This window comes from Zerene cesonia, chromosome 28, assembly GCF_012273895.1.
Source record: "Zerene cesonia ecotype Mississippi chromosome 28, Zerene_cesonia_1.1, whole genome shotgun sequence".
Taxonomy (NCBI): Eukaryota; Metazoa; Arthropoda; class Insecta; order Lepidoptera; family Pieridae; genus Zerene; species Zerene cesonia.
This window is the reverse complement of record NC_052129.1, coordinates 5,037,101-5,052,713: the sequence shown is the minus strand read 5'-3', so window position 1 is coordinate 5,052,713 and position 15,613 is coordinate 5,037,101. Positions and strand designations below refer to the sequence as shown.

The window sequence follows — 15,613 nt, the reverse complement described above, 5'->3', positions numbered from 1 at the left end:
ATATTGTCCATGCAAAAGTCTGTCTGTTTCTTTTTCATGCCTAAAGAATTGAACCGATTTGAGTGAGTTATGAAGTTATGGGTCATTACTTTCTTTAAATACACGGCCGAAGATGTAGGCGGTAAGCTAGTTATGTATAGCTTATGGTAGGTATTATGTTATCTGTGGTATGACGATAAGTATTTTAATGTTAAAAGTAGACTTCTAATCACATTCCAGATGACTTAATTTTTTTTTATTCAAATATTTCAAGCATTTCCAAATACTTATATCCGACTGTTAGAATAATAAATTATAATATCCTAAGCATAATAATATCCTCTGAGAATAATAAATAAAAATATGTATACACTCATATTTCTTCACGTAGAAACCACTGGACCGATTTGTATGAAATTTGGTAGAAAGATAGCTCGTGTATGAGACCTGAATAAGACATAGGATGGTTTTTTATCCTTGACATGACACTGGAACCCACCGGACTGTCTTTTTTTTCTTTGTGAGGAAAGGAAAGTAAGTTATCCGTGTGGGAGGGAGAGTTATTGAACTTGTGTAGTTTTATAATAAACATAAAATTTATTCGAAAAAGTTTGTGAATACTTGTTAGGTAGCTTTGGTGTACAGTTTCAACTTTTTAGCTGCGTATAACATGAGTGAAGCCGCGGGCTCCAGCTTGTTTAGCTGTTCTACTAATCCATAATAATATATATACCATGATACGTGATATCTGCCAACCCGCACTTGGCCAGCGTGGTGGATTATGGCCTGAACCCTCATAGGAGGCCTGTGTCCCAGCAGTGGGAATATAATATATGGGCTGATGAAGATATATAGATACGTTGTTCGGTATATTTAATTTTATACTGGCATCTACATTTCTGAAGGGGCTAGAGTGAAACCAACTTATCTGTGAAATGGCGAAAAATTTACCGAAAGATATTGAATTATCATTGTCGTCTATAGTTTTATGCTATTTCTAAAATTTAATTTTTAAATATGCCGAAAGCTATTAACCGATGCCCGGCTTGTTACGCTTAAGGTCAAATATTCTTCTTAAGGTTACAATGAATCGACGGTGACGACAACCTTCATTTCAGATATAAATTGGTTGCATTAACTGCTTCCGATCCTTCCTATAGTTCCATGTTATCTGGATAGAGGTCCTTTTTTCATTAGTAAACTTTAGAATGGACTAAGTGAGATAAAATTTTAATAGATGTCGCTTTTGTCAATATAGTCTCTACAGTTTGTTTTGTCTCTTTACAATAGATGGCGTTTATTATGTTGCTAAGGAAATGTACCTAATATTAAACTATTGGCGCTTTATATGTTGCTAAGCCTGTATTTATTGTGATTATTATTTCACTTAACACTTCTACAAAATTGTACATAGCTTAAACCTTAGAAATAAACTGTGAATAGCAATTTACTATATATAATCCAGTTTAAATACATATAAATGCTGTTAATACGCCATTTCGCAGTTGCGTCACGCGTCGAATATGTCGTATATATATCATTTACGCGGCACGCGTATCCCGACCGCGTTTCTGATGACGTCATTCATTTCAAAAAGTCAAATCCTAATAGCATAACTTAGTGATAATTTTCAAAATTTGCTCATAAAGGCAAAAGTCGACTTATATAATCAACCAATGTAGTAAAAGAAGTATCAATAATTTTTAATATAATATGTTACATAGAAAGCAATTTAACTTTATCTGTTAATTATTTCTTGTTAGTACATAAGACCTTAATTTTCTATGAATTTTTGTATAAAAAGTGAGGTGGTATAAATAAAACACCGTTGTATTTTAAACCAACTTTATTTTTAGCTAAAATATAATAATTCATACATCAAAGAAGTCCCCTAAGTATACAGTTACAATACAGAAGTAATACAAAATAAAATAATTTCCATCAAAAATGAAAATAGCTACCACAAACAATACAAAAAGTCAAAACGCCTGCATTTTGTGCTCGACCAAAAATCGTCAAATCGAAATTATCGTATAGGGCATTGGACGGTAATCGAATGATAAAACCAACGGAACAAGCATTTGAAACGTAATGGCACTGTAACAGATAAAAAGAAAACAGATTAAAAAAATCCGAATCGGTAATGTTATCGGTCGTTCTCATCGAGGTGAGACATACAATCTTCCCTCTCTTTCATCCAGATATGTTCCCAACATCCATATCCCACCTCGCACTGCACGCTACAAATTTCCACAAAACAATAATTACATTATAATCTCAAAAATGTATTCAATTTTAAAAATACGGACGGCACGTGCAACTAATTACACAAAAAACTTAAGCAAAAACTCAACGAACAAACCGCCTAACCAACACCGATGATTATATCCATATCGATTGCTTTCGAAAGTTCGGACTATACTAGTATGGCCTGATATGCAATATCGGAAAGAGATACAGCGATGGGAGGTGCGCGTGTGCGAGCGAGACGACACGCCGACAGAAATGAAACTTAACTACGCTTACATTAACCGGGGAAGTAGCGTTGGTCGTCGCGATCCTCCCCGCGCGTGTGCGCGTGCGCACCACCACGTAACTAACACATAGCCACTTACCTAATTGTTAGTAAAAATCTTAACGCATTCAAAATATATATATAATAATATAGTTCATTATAGTAGGTGACCCTAAGTCGACATCGTCCGTATAAGTGTATAGTTATATAGTACATCTATTTTTTTTTTCAAATAACTCTGTGCCTAATGTACATTTAAGCCGTTTTTGAAAAGCTCGTAAAGGGTAGAAGTGGACATTTCTCGAACATTAAACATCTACGTGATTTGTACGTAACAGAAAAAAAACATTTAAAATGCGAACGCATTCGCCTTGTACTAAATAAATGCGGGCACATGACGTCACAGAATAACTGACAGGTCGCGTCAGGTCAGTCGGCAAAGGATAGAAACGTTACGTGTTAGCTGCGGAACCGGCGAAGCGCCTCTTACGTGTAAGTAATATACATATTATCTTATAATAACGTTCACTTACAACCGACTCGGTACGAAACGTCTACTATCGTTACATAGATACAGTTTATTCATAGAAAAAACATAGAAAAGCGACGTCTATTTCAATTCAGAAGAGCGACACGCCCATTCTAGAAGCAAGCGGGGAAATTATTGTTTTACGTATAAATTTGATATGATCATTTTAAGACTTAACGTTTAAGAATACTAAAGAAATGTTACGCGTGTAGAGTGGCCGCCAATGTGTCATTGCCATTTTCTAACCAACAAATTAACATACATTTTTCTATACCCGTACACTTTGACAGCTACTGTACACTACCAAGTAGCCGCGCGCATTTGTGCTTTATTGCTATAAAATTGATTTTAACTCGAGTCCTGTCTATTCATTCTACGCTCTATGGTCGTGAGACCCGGTTGTAGACTGAACGGGACTCGAATAAAAATTCATTTGTTTTAAAAAATGTATTACAAAATCAATTCCTTAAAACTGTGCGATTTGAATCGTAATTGTGGCGTTTCAATATTAAATTAACATTCATACGACGTTTTTAAATAAATTGTTTTAAAAACATTTGATGTCTTACGCAAACAACAAATATCTCTTCAAAAACTTAAATTAAAAACATACTCGCAGTAAATTATGCATCTCTTTCATTTACATACTCATTTCCATAAAGAAAACCTATCTTCTTGCTTTAATCGGAATTCGGGAATCGAACCCAAATCCCTTTTTCACCAATCAGAAACGTCGACTGTGTTTCTTTAATACTGAATCGTCACAACCGAGAAGGTATATATTGCGCGGGCGAGAGGGAGACGGCGATAGAGTAAGTACTGTGTGCGAGCGAGACGGGACGTTTACATCGTGCTATTGTCCCACTCCAGTTGGCTGATGTTCCTGTATTTGTGCTGTTTGCCTTGCATCACTGGAACAAACCAATAAACTGATATAACAACATAATTAGTTTTTATCAACTATTAAACACATTAAAAAAAGACAAAAAAAAAAAATTCGTCTTTTATCACGTACGATGGGTATTTTTTTAAACTACCTCCAGTTCTCAATGGAGAGTCTATTACCAATATAGACAAATTCATGAACCAAGGAAAATAAGTATTTCTGAATAAAAATAAAAATTATAAAATTGGACTTTTAAATTTACATTCACACAATTTACAATTTGTCTTGTTTTAGAAATATAGTAATTATCATCTTAACTCCAACAGCGACAGATAAAATAGATTATATGTTTCATTAAAAGATAGCGCTATCTGTATTCTATTAACTTAGGTTAGGCAAGTTCCTAATAGACAAATACCCTCTTCATCCTCATCGGAGGAGTCATGCTGTTCGGAATCGCTGTCGGAGCAGCTCTCGCCGTCCGAACTGTCGACCGTCGCCGCCAGAGCGCCGGCGCCCGCCACTGCGCATTCCGTCACACTCTGGAATAATACAGAATTAGTTGGCGATTGAAATAGTAATTGTAATTATATTTAAATAAAATTAATCAAAAACCTCGACCTCCTCTAGCGTTGTCGGCCATCTTGCATTTGAAATGTAACAAGGTCCCTTTTTACCTCACCCTACCCCGTCCATTCCTTCTTTCCAGTCGTCAATCCTTTCCCTATCCCTTTCCCCTTAAAAGCGGGCTGCGCTTGCGCATAAGCCCTACCTCTGCGAATCTTCATGGGCGGTGGTGATCGCTTACCATCAGGCGAACCACCAGCACAATATTATTTTGGAATTTTTTGGCGGCCGCCATCTTTGACCTTTCACCGAACATAGCTAAGCTAGGTGCTACTAACATCCTCCATGGGGTTGACGGTGATGGTGAGCGCGGAGTCGTCCCACGCCATCTCGTCGGCGGCGCGGCGCGGGGCGCGGGCGGCGCGGGCGCGGGCGCGGGCGCGCGCCGCCCCGCCCAGCGCCAGCAGCGCCACCGCGCCCACGCACACCGCGCCGATCACTAGCGTCACGTTGCTGTCTGTGGGGGGGACAGTGTTCAAATGAGTGATACATACATATAAGGCACGAATAGAGATGGTATACGAAGAGAGGTCGCTGGAGATGCGGTGAATTTAGGTTAGATATAACACTTGCTATTATCGTGAGTATTTTTAAAGTTTATCTCTTGTTAAACGCCTCGAACTACCGATGATTAAAATTATCTGTTTTCTGCATGCCAGCTTTTAGCAATTAATTATTTATATTGGTGGAAATAATTTACTATTCATATTACTGATAATCATGATAAAAGTAAAATAATTAGATAAATTAAATTGTTTTATTCATTAATTCAAAATGTATGTATTTTTCAATCGTCAGTCAGTGAGTGAGTGCGCATCTACAGGGGAAGGGAGGGGAGGGGAGGGGAGGGAGGGACTCACTGTCAGCGCGGTGCAGGTCGAGCAGGCGCGGCGCGGGCGCGTCGGCGGCGTGCGGCGAGTGCAGCGCGTGCGCGGCGAACGCGCGCGGCACCTGCGCCAGCACCGCCGCCTCGGGCGTCTGCGGTGCCGACCATTTGGGTGAGAAATACACAACACTACTAATATTATTAATACAGAAGTAGCTCTGTCTTCCTCACTATGAAGACCACCTGCGCTTATTTTTCTATAGAATTATTCTATTTTAACGTTTATTTTCCTTTATGTCGTTCCCAACAGATTCTGGCATAAAAACTACCTTATGTCCTTTCTCGCGTCCAAACCAAATTTCATTTAAATCGATGAAGAGACAGACATACATTACTTTTGCATTACTTGCGCATTTATAATATAAGAAGGAATTTCACATAATCAAATTAACATTAATTTTTTTTTATATCACCTTGTCCCTGGCCACAGCATCCAGTTTGTCAGCGAGTCCGCTCGGACGCTGCGCGTGCGCATCAGCCGCCGCGCGCGGGTGGACCACGGTTAGCTGGAAATTGTAATATTTGAGTATTTATATAGCAACAAAAAACTGTATTACTTTTGTATAAAAAAAGTTATATTCGGTGATAAAAAGGTTCATATTATTCTTTTTATCTCCATTTTTATCTTGCTGTAATCCGCGGCTTTCCTCGCTTGGTACCCGGGTAAAAAGTAGCCTATGCGCAAATCCAGGCTATAATCTATATCTGCACCAAATGTCATACAGATACGATAAGCTGAAGAGCGTGAAGAGTAACAAACATCCATCCATATTTATTAACTTTTGCGTTTAGTAGGATTTATTCATAGAGTACTTTAAAAGTCAATTTTCGATGAACTATCCTCCAAATTACATCTGAGCTCCCCCCCCCCTCCTCCCAACGTCTTATTCGTCGGATTACAAACCGTTTGCACGTATTCATTGCTGGTGAAACGGCCGTTGAGCTCGGAGCAGGTGAGCTTAAACACGCGATTCAAATAGTAGGCCGGCTTCTTGTTGCTGTATTCGATGTCGCGGAGGACCTGCGGGTGGAAATGTGTCATTTAGATTGAAAAATAATTAAGGATATAACAATTATTTTTAACGAAAAACTAAACACATTAAAATCGTTAGAATTGGACTAAATTTAAAGTCACAAGGCTTTCAAAATCAAATCAAAATTACTTCAGGACTTTTGACTGAGTTGACTATAACCATTGAAAACCTCCTCCTTTTTATGAAATTGTTTCAAATAAAACGTTATCGTTTGCCCTTAACATGTTTAAGAGACGAATTATGGTGCTACCTCTGAATAATGTACTCTTTCTTAATGTATGTAAATACTCTTCCATATGTTGCATAAGTGAAGTGTGCAGCAGGATACACATCCAGAGACGCCTTGTAGGTGGTTCCTTCATTTGTTCCCAAGCACTCTAAACCAAGATTCATTGAAGGAGCCAATAACTCATTTAAATTCCTATTTTTTGCAGAGGTTATACGTCATAATCAATATTATAACATTAGTCCATAACTTCAATTTCTAAATCCATAATTTCAAAGCTAAAAACTCACCTTCTGATAATTATGGACCGTATCAGCTCCAATCAAGTTAACTCCATCTCTAGTGAGGGTAGCTCGTATGTCGGAGTCAGGCAGAACCGAGTGGCCGCGTAGAGCTAGCGCTTCGTGGTCCGGGTTGAGAGCTGGATACACGGATACTACGCAGGAGTCTAGCTTCTGGCTATCTGCTTCTGTGGGGTTATGGGATTCGTTTTTGGGTGAAATAGGAAATTTAAAACAGACAACCCTTTGTTTAATAATATATTCTATAATTAGCTTGCCGCTCGTTCCGATTAGGGGATAACGGTATGAATCATTTGCAATTTATTTATATAACTTAAATAAATAAATAACGACACTTTAAAATCATTTTAAACAAATAAGGATTACTCAAACACACTTGTAAAATGTAGAAGGTCTCAAAATTTCTCACCAATAACAGAATCTCTATCCCTCGCCAGGACCTTCACCTCGAGGTCTGGGAAGACCGGAAGACCAGCTCGGAAGTGGGCGTAATCTCTCGCAGCATCCGCGCTGCCGTTCAGCAGGATCGTTGGTGTTTGAGGTGAGAGCACCATCACGTAGGATTCAGCCGGTCGGGCCTTGATCACGCGGCCATTGTCACAACTGATACACAAATATTTAACAATTAAAACACGTAAATTAATTAAAAAATAGACATCTTTCGTTAGGAAAATGTTATGATAGGTTACATCGCCGAGATCCATTGAAATTCATTCATTCATTTTATATCTTCATTGATACATAAGTAATGAATGCTTATAATTTTTAAGGTGTATTTAATATTGTTTATCATTATTTGTTGTTGATAAAATAACTTTTAAATAGTAGTAACTACGCCAAATCTAAATGGTGGTTCCATTCCATCCACCGGGAGGCTTGAGGAGGAAGAAAAAATGAACAAAAAATACAGTCGAATTGAGACACTCCTTATTTATTAAATCGGTTGAAAAGGTAAACCCATGCAACAGCAGTTCTGCTTTTTTGTGCCTCTTCGACTCTATCTCGGCTAAATTGAACTCAATTTGTATGCGACAAGGTTTCAAATTAACGTAACGATAATAAGGCTGGAACACATACGTGATGGTGGTGTCTAGGTGCACGTTCCTACGTCCCGGCGTGGGGAAGGACCTGGCGTCGCCGTACGCGACGCGTCGCACGAGCGTCTCCACTTCCGCCGCACCGTCACCTTCTACTGACACCGATTTCAGGTCTGCAAAAAATTTCATATGATATTTATTCATTTGCTCCTACTGCGGGGCCACAGTCCTCCTATGAGGGTTCAAGCCATAATCTACTCTGCAGGCTATATGCGGTGTGGCAAATGTCACATTTGGTAGAACTTTTGATTCTGGGATACCATTTTCCTCCATTTTCCTCCTTCGCCGAAATTCTTTATTCTTTGAAAACTCTGGTCTCGAATCCCCGGCTTTTCTACTGAAGACCAAGATTCTTATCACTGACTCACCGTTGCTCCAAAATTTATAATATCTCATTATTCACACTTGTAAAGTGAATATTATTTCAATATCTGTTTAACTTATCTGTCTAGGATAAAATGGGCAGAATAATGCATGGGGTATTATAGCGTGGTAAGGGATTTAGGATAATTTACGTTGGAGATCTTTTAAAGGCATCGATTGTAAAGTGTTCGTATCTAATACTCCCCCCCCCCCACCAGTGCAGTGACACTCACATAGGTCCGGCGCGAGCGAGAGCCCCTCGCGGCAGCGCGCGGCGCAGCGCAGCGCGGCGGCGGGCTGCACGGCGCCCGCCAGCACGCCCAGCCCGGCCATCCAGCCGTGCATGTGGTGCTTCATGTCGCTCTCCGTACCTGGAACGGCCGTGTTTGCTATTATTTTACTTTTTATTGTACGTAGGGATATGACAAACAAACACACATAGAGAGAAACATTTACAAATGCCAATGTACCAATGATATATAGCACAATCGGCGGAAATGACTTTATGACTGGCCTGTGACTGTGTGGAATCTTCCAGGCAACTGCGTGGAGAAAGGTCTAAGAAGCGGAATATATTGTAAATCTGAACAGTGTGAAAATTCTTCAATATCTAAATAAATACTAGAGTAAAATGAAACACAAGAGAACATAATCATACCCTGCCAGCAGGCCCCCACCACCATGGTGGTGTTGACGCCGTGCGCCGGGTGCAGCGGCCAGTCGTCGATCACCTCGGGCGCCTTGCCGTCGGCGGCGCGGTACGGCTCGCCGTCCACGTACAGCTCCACGTTCGGGAAGCGCACGTTCACCGCGTAGTGGTGCCACTCGTCGTCACAAACCTGGGGGGGGGGGGGTATTTTAGTGAGGTAAATAGTACTTATGTGTGGGGGCAACATCCCCAGGGAGTCATGGGACTGTGTTATAACGAATGGAAATATACACAAATAGAGATTTACCTAAAATTATTATGCGTACTTGTATGAAATATATCAGCCCTTTTTTTCATTTTATCTATAACTACAGTTATTCTAATTTTGCTAAACGCTCTGTCTACGCGCTATTTTTTGCCAATATTTCAAGTCTAACACATTATAAGTGACAATAATGGCGTTGTGAACCATAAATTAATGAAAATTTCCTTTACACATATTAGCTAATTGCAATTAACAAACAGCCACATTATGATACATTACCTCAGGCAACTTCCAGCGCCATTCAGCGGGCCTGAAGATGTTCAGGTCGCCCTCACCGAAATCTCTTCGCAGCAGCAGGATCAATCGGCAGTTGCGCACGAACAGGGCGTAGTGGTGTCTGTTCATCTCTGTAAGTTAATCATGTAATGAGAGACCTTGTCAAATACAGATATCTGAGTCTAATGTTCTAATCATTTATGTATCTTTAATTTAAAACTGTGTTAGGCTTTAATCAATCTTATATTTCTTATTTTTCGCTGATCTTTTCTCAGCTGGTTACGTTGGACATTCATTGCCTTCAGCGTATTGTATGTTTTGGTTAGTATAGATTTGTTATATCAATACCGTTATAGTCACCAATCAGTATCAGTATCATGTATTAAACATACAATAGAAAAGAAAGAAAATACGTTTATTTATACCAGGTAAAGTAATACAAATAAATATAAAAAAAATATATAAATAGACACTGCGTGTAAAGTGGTATGTCAGTGAGACATAAGATAACGCATAAAAGCCTTCTTTCGGACATTTACAACTGTTAAACATAAACCTCCCCCAAAGATTCTAATACATTTCCCAGTCATAACGCTGTACAATACAACGTTTTCATCACCCATCAACCACCACCCATCACCGACACTCACTGTGATCATCGGCGAGGCAGACGACGTGCTCCTTGCGGTGCTTGTCGTGGTCGGGCGGCGGCGCGTGCCGCAGCCACACGCTGACCGCGAACGTGCTGCCCAGCGAGTGCGCCAACAGGCTCTCCGGCACCACAGCCGAAGTGGACTCACCATCAAATTCGAACATCTGTTCGCCATCACGCCCTGGAGAATGGAAAATAATGGTACAGAACAGTGCAGTATTAAAGTAAATCAATAGAATGGCAATTACTTGACCTTGACAGTTAATAGCTAAAAAGCCTTGTAATCGATCCTTCGTGAAGACTAAAAGATTTCGAGTCTAGAGTGCACAGAAGCATTTATTATTATTTTTGATTCTATTTCTTATTCTTTTATAAACGTTAAATTCATTACGTCGTATTATTTTCGTGAATAAACTATAAATTTTGCCTGTTTATAGACTATGTGTAGCACATTATTATATCTCATCTGATGAACATCCCACTCGTTCTTTCTTCTTCCTCACTTATATTTAGTTGACTCCATTTAAATGTATATAAAAGCTTAGACTAAGACTCTCATTATACATACTGAGCTAACAAGAGTTGCAACTCAATAATAAATAGGTCTCACCAGACTCACCTGAATCAGGTTTCAAGGACTTGGTCCACTCATTGCCGACACCTGGGCTCGGTAACAAATCGACGGTTTTCGGTTCGAGGCCTGTTGAAAAAATTAAAAATGTAAATTTACTCGATATTGAATGTCAGAGAGGTACAGAAATTCACATGTATCGCTCTAGCTCTAGCGATTACATAGAGCAATTATTTCTAGAAATTTCTGGAAGGTTAATTCAAGTATTTCTTTTTTATAATAAAGCCGTTAAAGTTGTCCAATCCGTATTAAAAATTCAAAAGAAAAGACAGGGCAAATTGATAAACAAGAATGTATCAATTAAAAACCATTTATTCAATGTAACAATAATAAATTGTTTAGTTTATTCGTCCTCACTTCGAGCGAGAGAAGAGAAAGTTTTCGGAGCCCGTCCGTTTTCTCATTTAAATATTTAATTTCCATTTAGAATTTGCGGATCGGTATAAATACGTGAAACTTTCAAAACAAATTATACAGATTACTTATGCCCCGTTGTTAATGGAACATCTAGTAATAATTTCCTTTCAATTATTGCTGTGTCCAAGTTGTTTCGAAACAATATTCGATTCAGAAGAACAATGTTACTCTCTGAATATAGGAATTCAAGGGGGAGGAATACAACGATATTTTGCCAATAAACTTTATATAAAAAAATTGCTTTGAAAATCAAGAATGCTATAATTTTGTAATTACTAAAAAGGTTTCTTCTGGGACAATCATCTTTTTGCCATAGTGCTTCTATGAAACGCATCGGTAATTTGTAACGTCATTCTGCAACATGTGTCACGCCATCACCGACCATCTCCAAGAACTGTCACTCACCACAAATAGTCTTCTGTGCGCTCAGCGTGTACGTGTCCCGATCGCAGGCAACACCCGCGCGTGACGCCTGCAGAGTAACCGCCGCCTGGATGCGTGTCACGCCGGGACAGCGCTCGTCGCTCGAGCACGCTTCGAGACGTGCCGCCGGGAAGAGGGCAAGTGGGCCCGTACCCGGAGCGTAGTCTACGCGTTCGGCGATGCCTGAAAGGTGGATATTAATTGTGAACATAAAATTAAACTCAAAGATATGTTGAGTATGTTTTGTGGGTAATTTTCGACAAATTTTATTTTTGTGATAAGTATGTGCTTATGTCTCTTATATATTTGCAATCATTATTATTATTGCACTTAAACAATGTTCTTTTAAATTATTTATACAAAATTCTTCACCACATACCTTTCCATCCAGCTCTGCAGGGCTTGTTCACTTTGATGGTCACCATAACAGGCGCAGATTCCATCATACCACAATCGTATGCGACCACAGATAGAATATGATTGTGTGACTTCTCGTAATCAAGGGGTTCTGTATTGCGGATAACACCTGAAAAAACAATAATAATATGCACTAATTAATAAAATTTTAAAATTTTCCATTTACAGCAATATTTAACAAGACTGGCCCATATATGTTCCCTGTGGAACACCAATATGAAAAGTATGCGTCTATCACTCAAATACAAATCGGTCCACGATTACGAATATGACTTAAAACATTAAATATCACAAAATATCACAACAAACGCATACATTACCTTCATTATCGATAGTGAACGGTTGGCTTCTATCAGTGACGATCTCGTATTTGCAGACGTCGCCGTACCGCGGGGTACAGTCGCGGTCGGTCGCTTCCACGCGCAGTATCTCGTCGTAGATCTTTCCCTCATCAACGGATCTGACGTATGCGGCTTGGCTGAACACTGGCGCGAACTCGTTCACGTCAGTTACTGTTATGTGGACTGGTACGCTGGAAAATTGAAAATGATTTATAGCTCCCTGAGGCAGACACATAATATATAAGTTTATATATTGGTTAATTTAAGTGTAGTTCATATATACACTTCGATGAAGATGACATCTTGAGAACTAAATGAATAAATAGTGTTTTAAAAATAGAGAGGCTTTTAGTACCCAATTTGAATAAATATTTTATTTGATTTTGATTCATGAAAGACAACAAATAATGCAATTATTTATTGCACACAGAATATTATTAATACTCACGTGTTGGAATACGACCCATCGCAGCCGACAGCGGCAATGTCAAACTTGTAATTTCGTCTCTTCTCGCAGTTCAGCGGGTATCGAACCCGCAGCTTCGCCTCGTTCTCATCTACCACCATAATCTGAAACAACCGATTTTGTACCTTGATTAAATCTACAAAAAACAAAGATGAATATCACTTTAATAACATTATATTTAAACGTATTAAAAGCTTCACTTTCATCCTATGATTGTCGACTAACTGACCCCATGCACAATTATCTCTCAATATCCTAATATAAAAAGAAATCAATCCATAAACACACATAATTCATTTCATCTAGTAACACATCGCTTAATCAAAATGACTGATAACATTATTAAAAAGCTAAACAAACGTTCAATATTTTGATTATACATACAAGCACAATAACTAAATCACACATTCCATTGAACACATAGTTTCATCTGATAAAACCACATTTAAATGTAAATACAAAGACGCTGGTCCAAATATAATCTGTCCCAATAAAGGCACACAAGAACTGGAGACAATGGCAGTGTAAAATGTAGGGTATAGATAATCTATAGAGCCACTGGAACTCGAAATAGACACGAATTTATTGGAAACAACCGAATACGAAACACGTACTTACTGGATATTCAAATAGTGCATTGTGATACAAAATATTGTATCATGTTTCAATTGCTCTGCTATTTCAACGGGACGGTGTTATAGTTTTTTAATGTATTAATTTCTCCATCTATTGAGATTGCCATCTATTGAGATGATTAAGAACCATCACAACCAATACGAGACATTATTTCACGTTATTTCACGGACGCGGCCTTTGTTAAATTTAATTTTTAGTTTTATAACATTGAATTGCTTCATAATCGATTTTTTCAATTCTTTCAAAATTTCTCATTTATAAAGCGTTTCAATGCTATAAAATAAAAATTATATTTACATCTTGTCAAAAAAATAACCGAAGAGGCCATACACAAATAGAAAGAACAATTTAAGTCTACACCGCTTTCAAACTAAAATACAATTTCTAAAAACAACAGTAACATCCATTTTAAAGAAAACATATCATATTTCAGTACTGAAAATATTAAAAATAAAAGCTGTGCAGTATTTGTTCTATCAATACTCGACGTAGTAACGATCGTAAATAAAACGACAAAACTAGACAAAGGGGCAGGTGATACAAAACGAGATTGTTATTGGGAACCATAAAAAATTTATATCGACATGAAAGAAGTATTTGCGATACTCGTATGCGAATAACGCGACAATAATACAAGCAAAATTATCATTTATGATGCGAAGACACCTGCGTTGTATAAGGAACTCAAAGCGGTTAAGATTATAATTTGAATTAATCATATTTATGGAGATACAAACGGTGAAGGAAAACATCGTGAGGAAACCGGCATGTCCAAGAATCAAAAGTTCCATGACATGTGGCATCTGCCAACCCGCACTTGGCCAGCGTGGTTGATTATGGCCTGAACCCTCATAGCAGGAATGTGTCCCAGCAGTGGAAACATATATAGGCTGATGATGATGATGATGATATAGAGATACAATAATTGCACACGATCAGTTTCGAAAGGGCTGTGTACGGGCGGATCATATATGAAGATCGTCTGGCGGCTAAATTTTAATTCTATTTAAATACTGCAGAAGAATTTCTCTGAGAAAAGCTGAACAAGTATAGAAATCCATCCATCCAACCATCATCCAATAAGAGAAATCAACGGGATATTATTATTAAATATACTCATATGAACTCAAACGTACCTACATAGACTTCCAGAAGCATTTTTGAATCGTAATAACATAGTTTTATCATTTACCACTGATTCGAAAAGCAGTTTCTACTGATACATAATAATGATAACAAAAAAAAAAAATCCCTGGTGTATTTTCCCGGATGGAAAAATACTAGACAAGATACTCTCTTATCTAATATTAGATTTACGAAAAAAAAAAATACATTGAACAAAACACAACACGGAATGCACACGTGATGAATTATTTAGGAAAGTTCAATCTAAATATCGATAGAGTGACGAGTAAGTAAGATGAGCAGCAATGTCGTTGACAAATCAGGAAATACTTATTTTTAGATATACTTTGACGAGTATAATATCCGGATGATCTCCCAATTTAGATTTCCGACTGCTTCGTGCATTCAACTAACATAACTCATCCTCTCCGACAAATATTGGACACGTTATAAAATATCCCATCAAAGGAGTTGCCAACGGCAATAAATTTTAAAATTCAATAAAAATATCGCTTTGTAAGCGACCATCTGAGTTGGCCGACAGTGATCCGGCGTCCACGTATCAACCATATTTTTATGACATTAAAGTGCTTTATACAATGAGAATTGAGATACGGTGTCGGTATTTCTATGTCGTAAAGCATAAATATATTGCAGTTGAAATATTATTGCGGTGGTGTGGAGGATTTCTCTGGAGAAATCGCTGCTTATTTGCTTCCTCGTAAAGAGCACGAAGATAAGAAATTTACAGTCGTATTTTGCATTCATGAAGTAATAAAATTTACTAATGTTCGTTTTGAGAGCTAGGAGGAGGTTTTTATTGTTGCGGTTGCAATTTAACAGCTGGGAATATGGTCCTTGATTAATGATG

General features: G+C 38.2%; 1 protein-coding gene across 1 annotated transcript in view; it reads right to left on the bottom strand.

The window, feature by feature from the left end:
- Positions 1 to 1,810: 1,810 nt before the first annotated feature.
- LOC119837590 (calsyntenin-1) overlaps positions 1,811 to 15,613 on the bottom strand; it is a 166,692-nt gene continuing 152,889 nt past the window's right edge. The window contains exons 3-20 of the mRNA XM_038363238.1: positions 12,964 to 13,085; positions 12,495 to 12,706; positions 12,137 to 12,283; positions 11,740 to 11,940; positions 10,906 to 10,986; positions 10,285 to 10,467; positions 9,638 to 9,765; positions 9,103 to 9,283; positions 8,678 to 8,815; positions 8,062 to 8,194; positions 7,394 to 7,587; positions 6,973 to 7,151; positions 6,327 to 6,443; positions 5,836 to 5,928; positions 5,397 to 5,514; positions 4,815 to 4,993; positions 4,328 to 4,451; positions 1,811 to 3,934 (exon numbers count right to left, since the gene is read on the bottom strand). Of these exons, the coding sequence (XP_038219166.1) occupies positions 3,867 to 3,934; positions 4,328 to 4,451; positions 4,815 to 4,993; positions 5,397 to 5,514; positions 5,836 to 5,928; positions 6,327 to 6,443; positions 6,973 to 7,151; positions 7,394 to 7,587; positions 8,062 to 8,194; positions 8,678 to 8,815; positions 9,103 to 9,283; positions 9,638 to 9,765; positions 10,285 to 10,467; positions 10,906 to 10,986; positions 11,740 to 11,940; positions 12,137 to 12,283; positions 12,495 to 12,706; positions 12,964 to 13,085 (2,598 nt within the window). The 3' untranslated portion in view covers positions 1,811 to 3,866. The remainder of the gene's footprint in view (positions 3,935 to 4,327; positions 4,452 to 4,814; positions 4,994 to 5,396; positions 5,515 to 5,835; positions 5,929 to 6,326; positions 6,444 to 6,972; positions 7,152 to 7,393; positions 7,588 to 8,061; positions 8,195 to 8,677; positions 8,816 to 9,102; positions 9,284 to 9,637; positions 9,766 to 10,284; positions 10,468 to 10,905; positions 10,987 to 11,739; positions 11,941 to 12,136; positions 12,284 to 12,494; positions 12,707 to 12,963; positions 13,086 to 15,613) is intronic.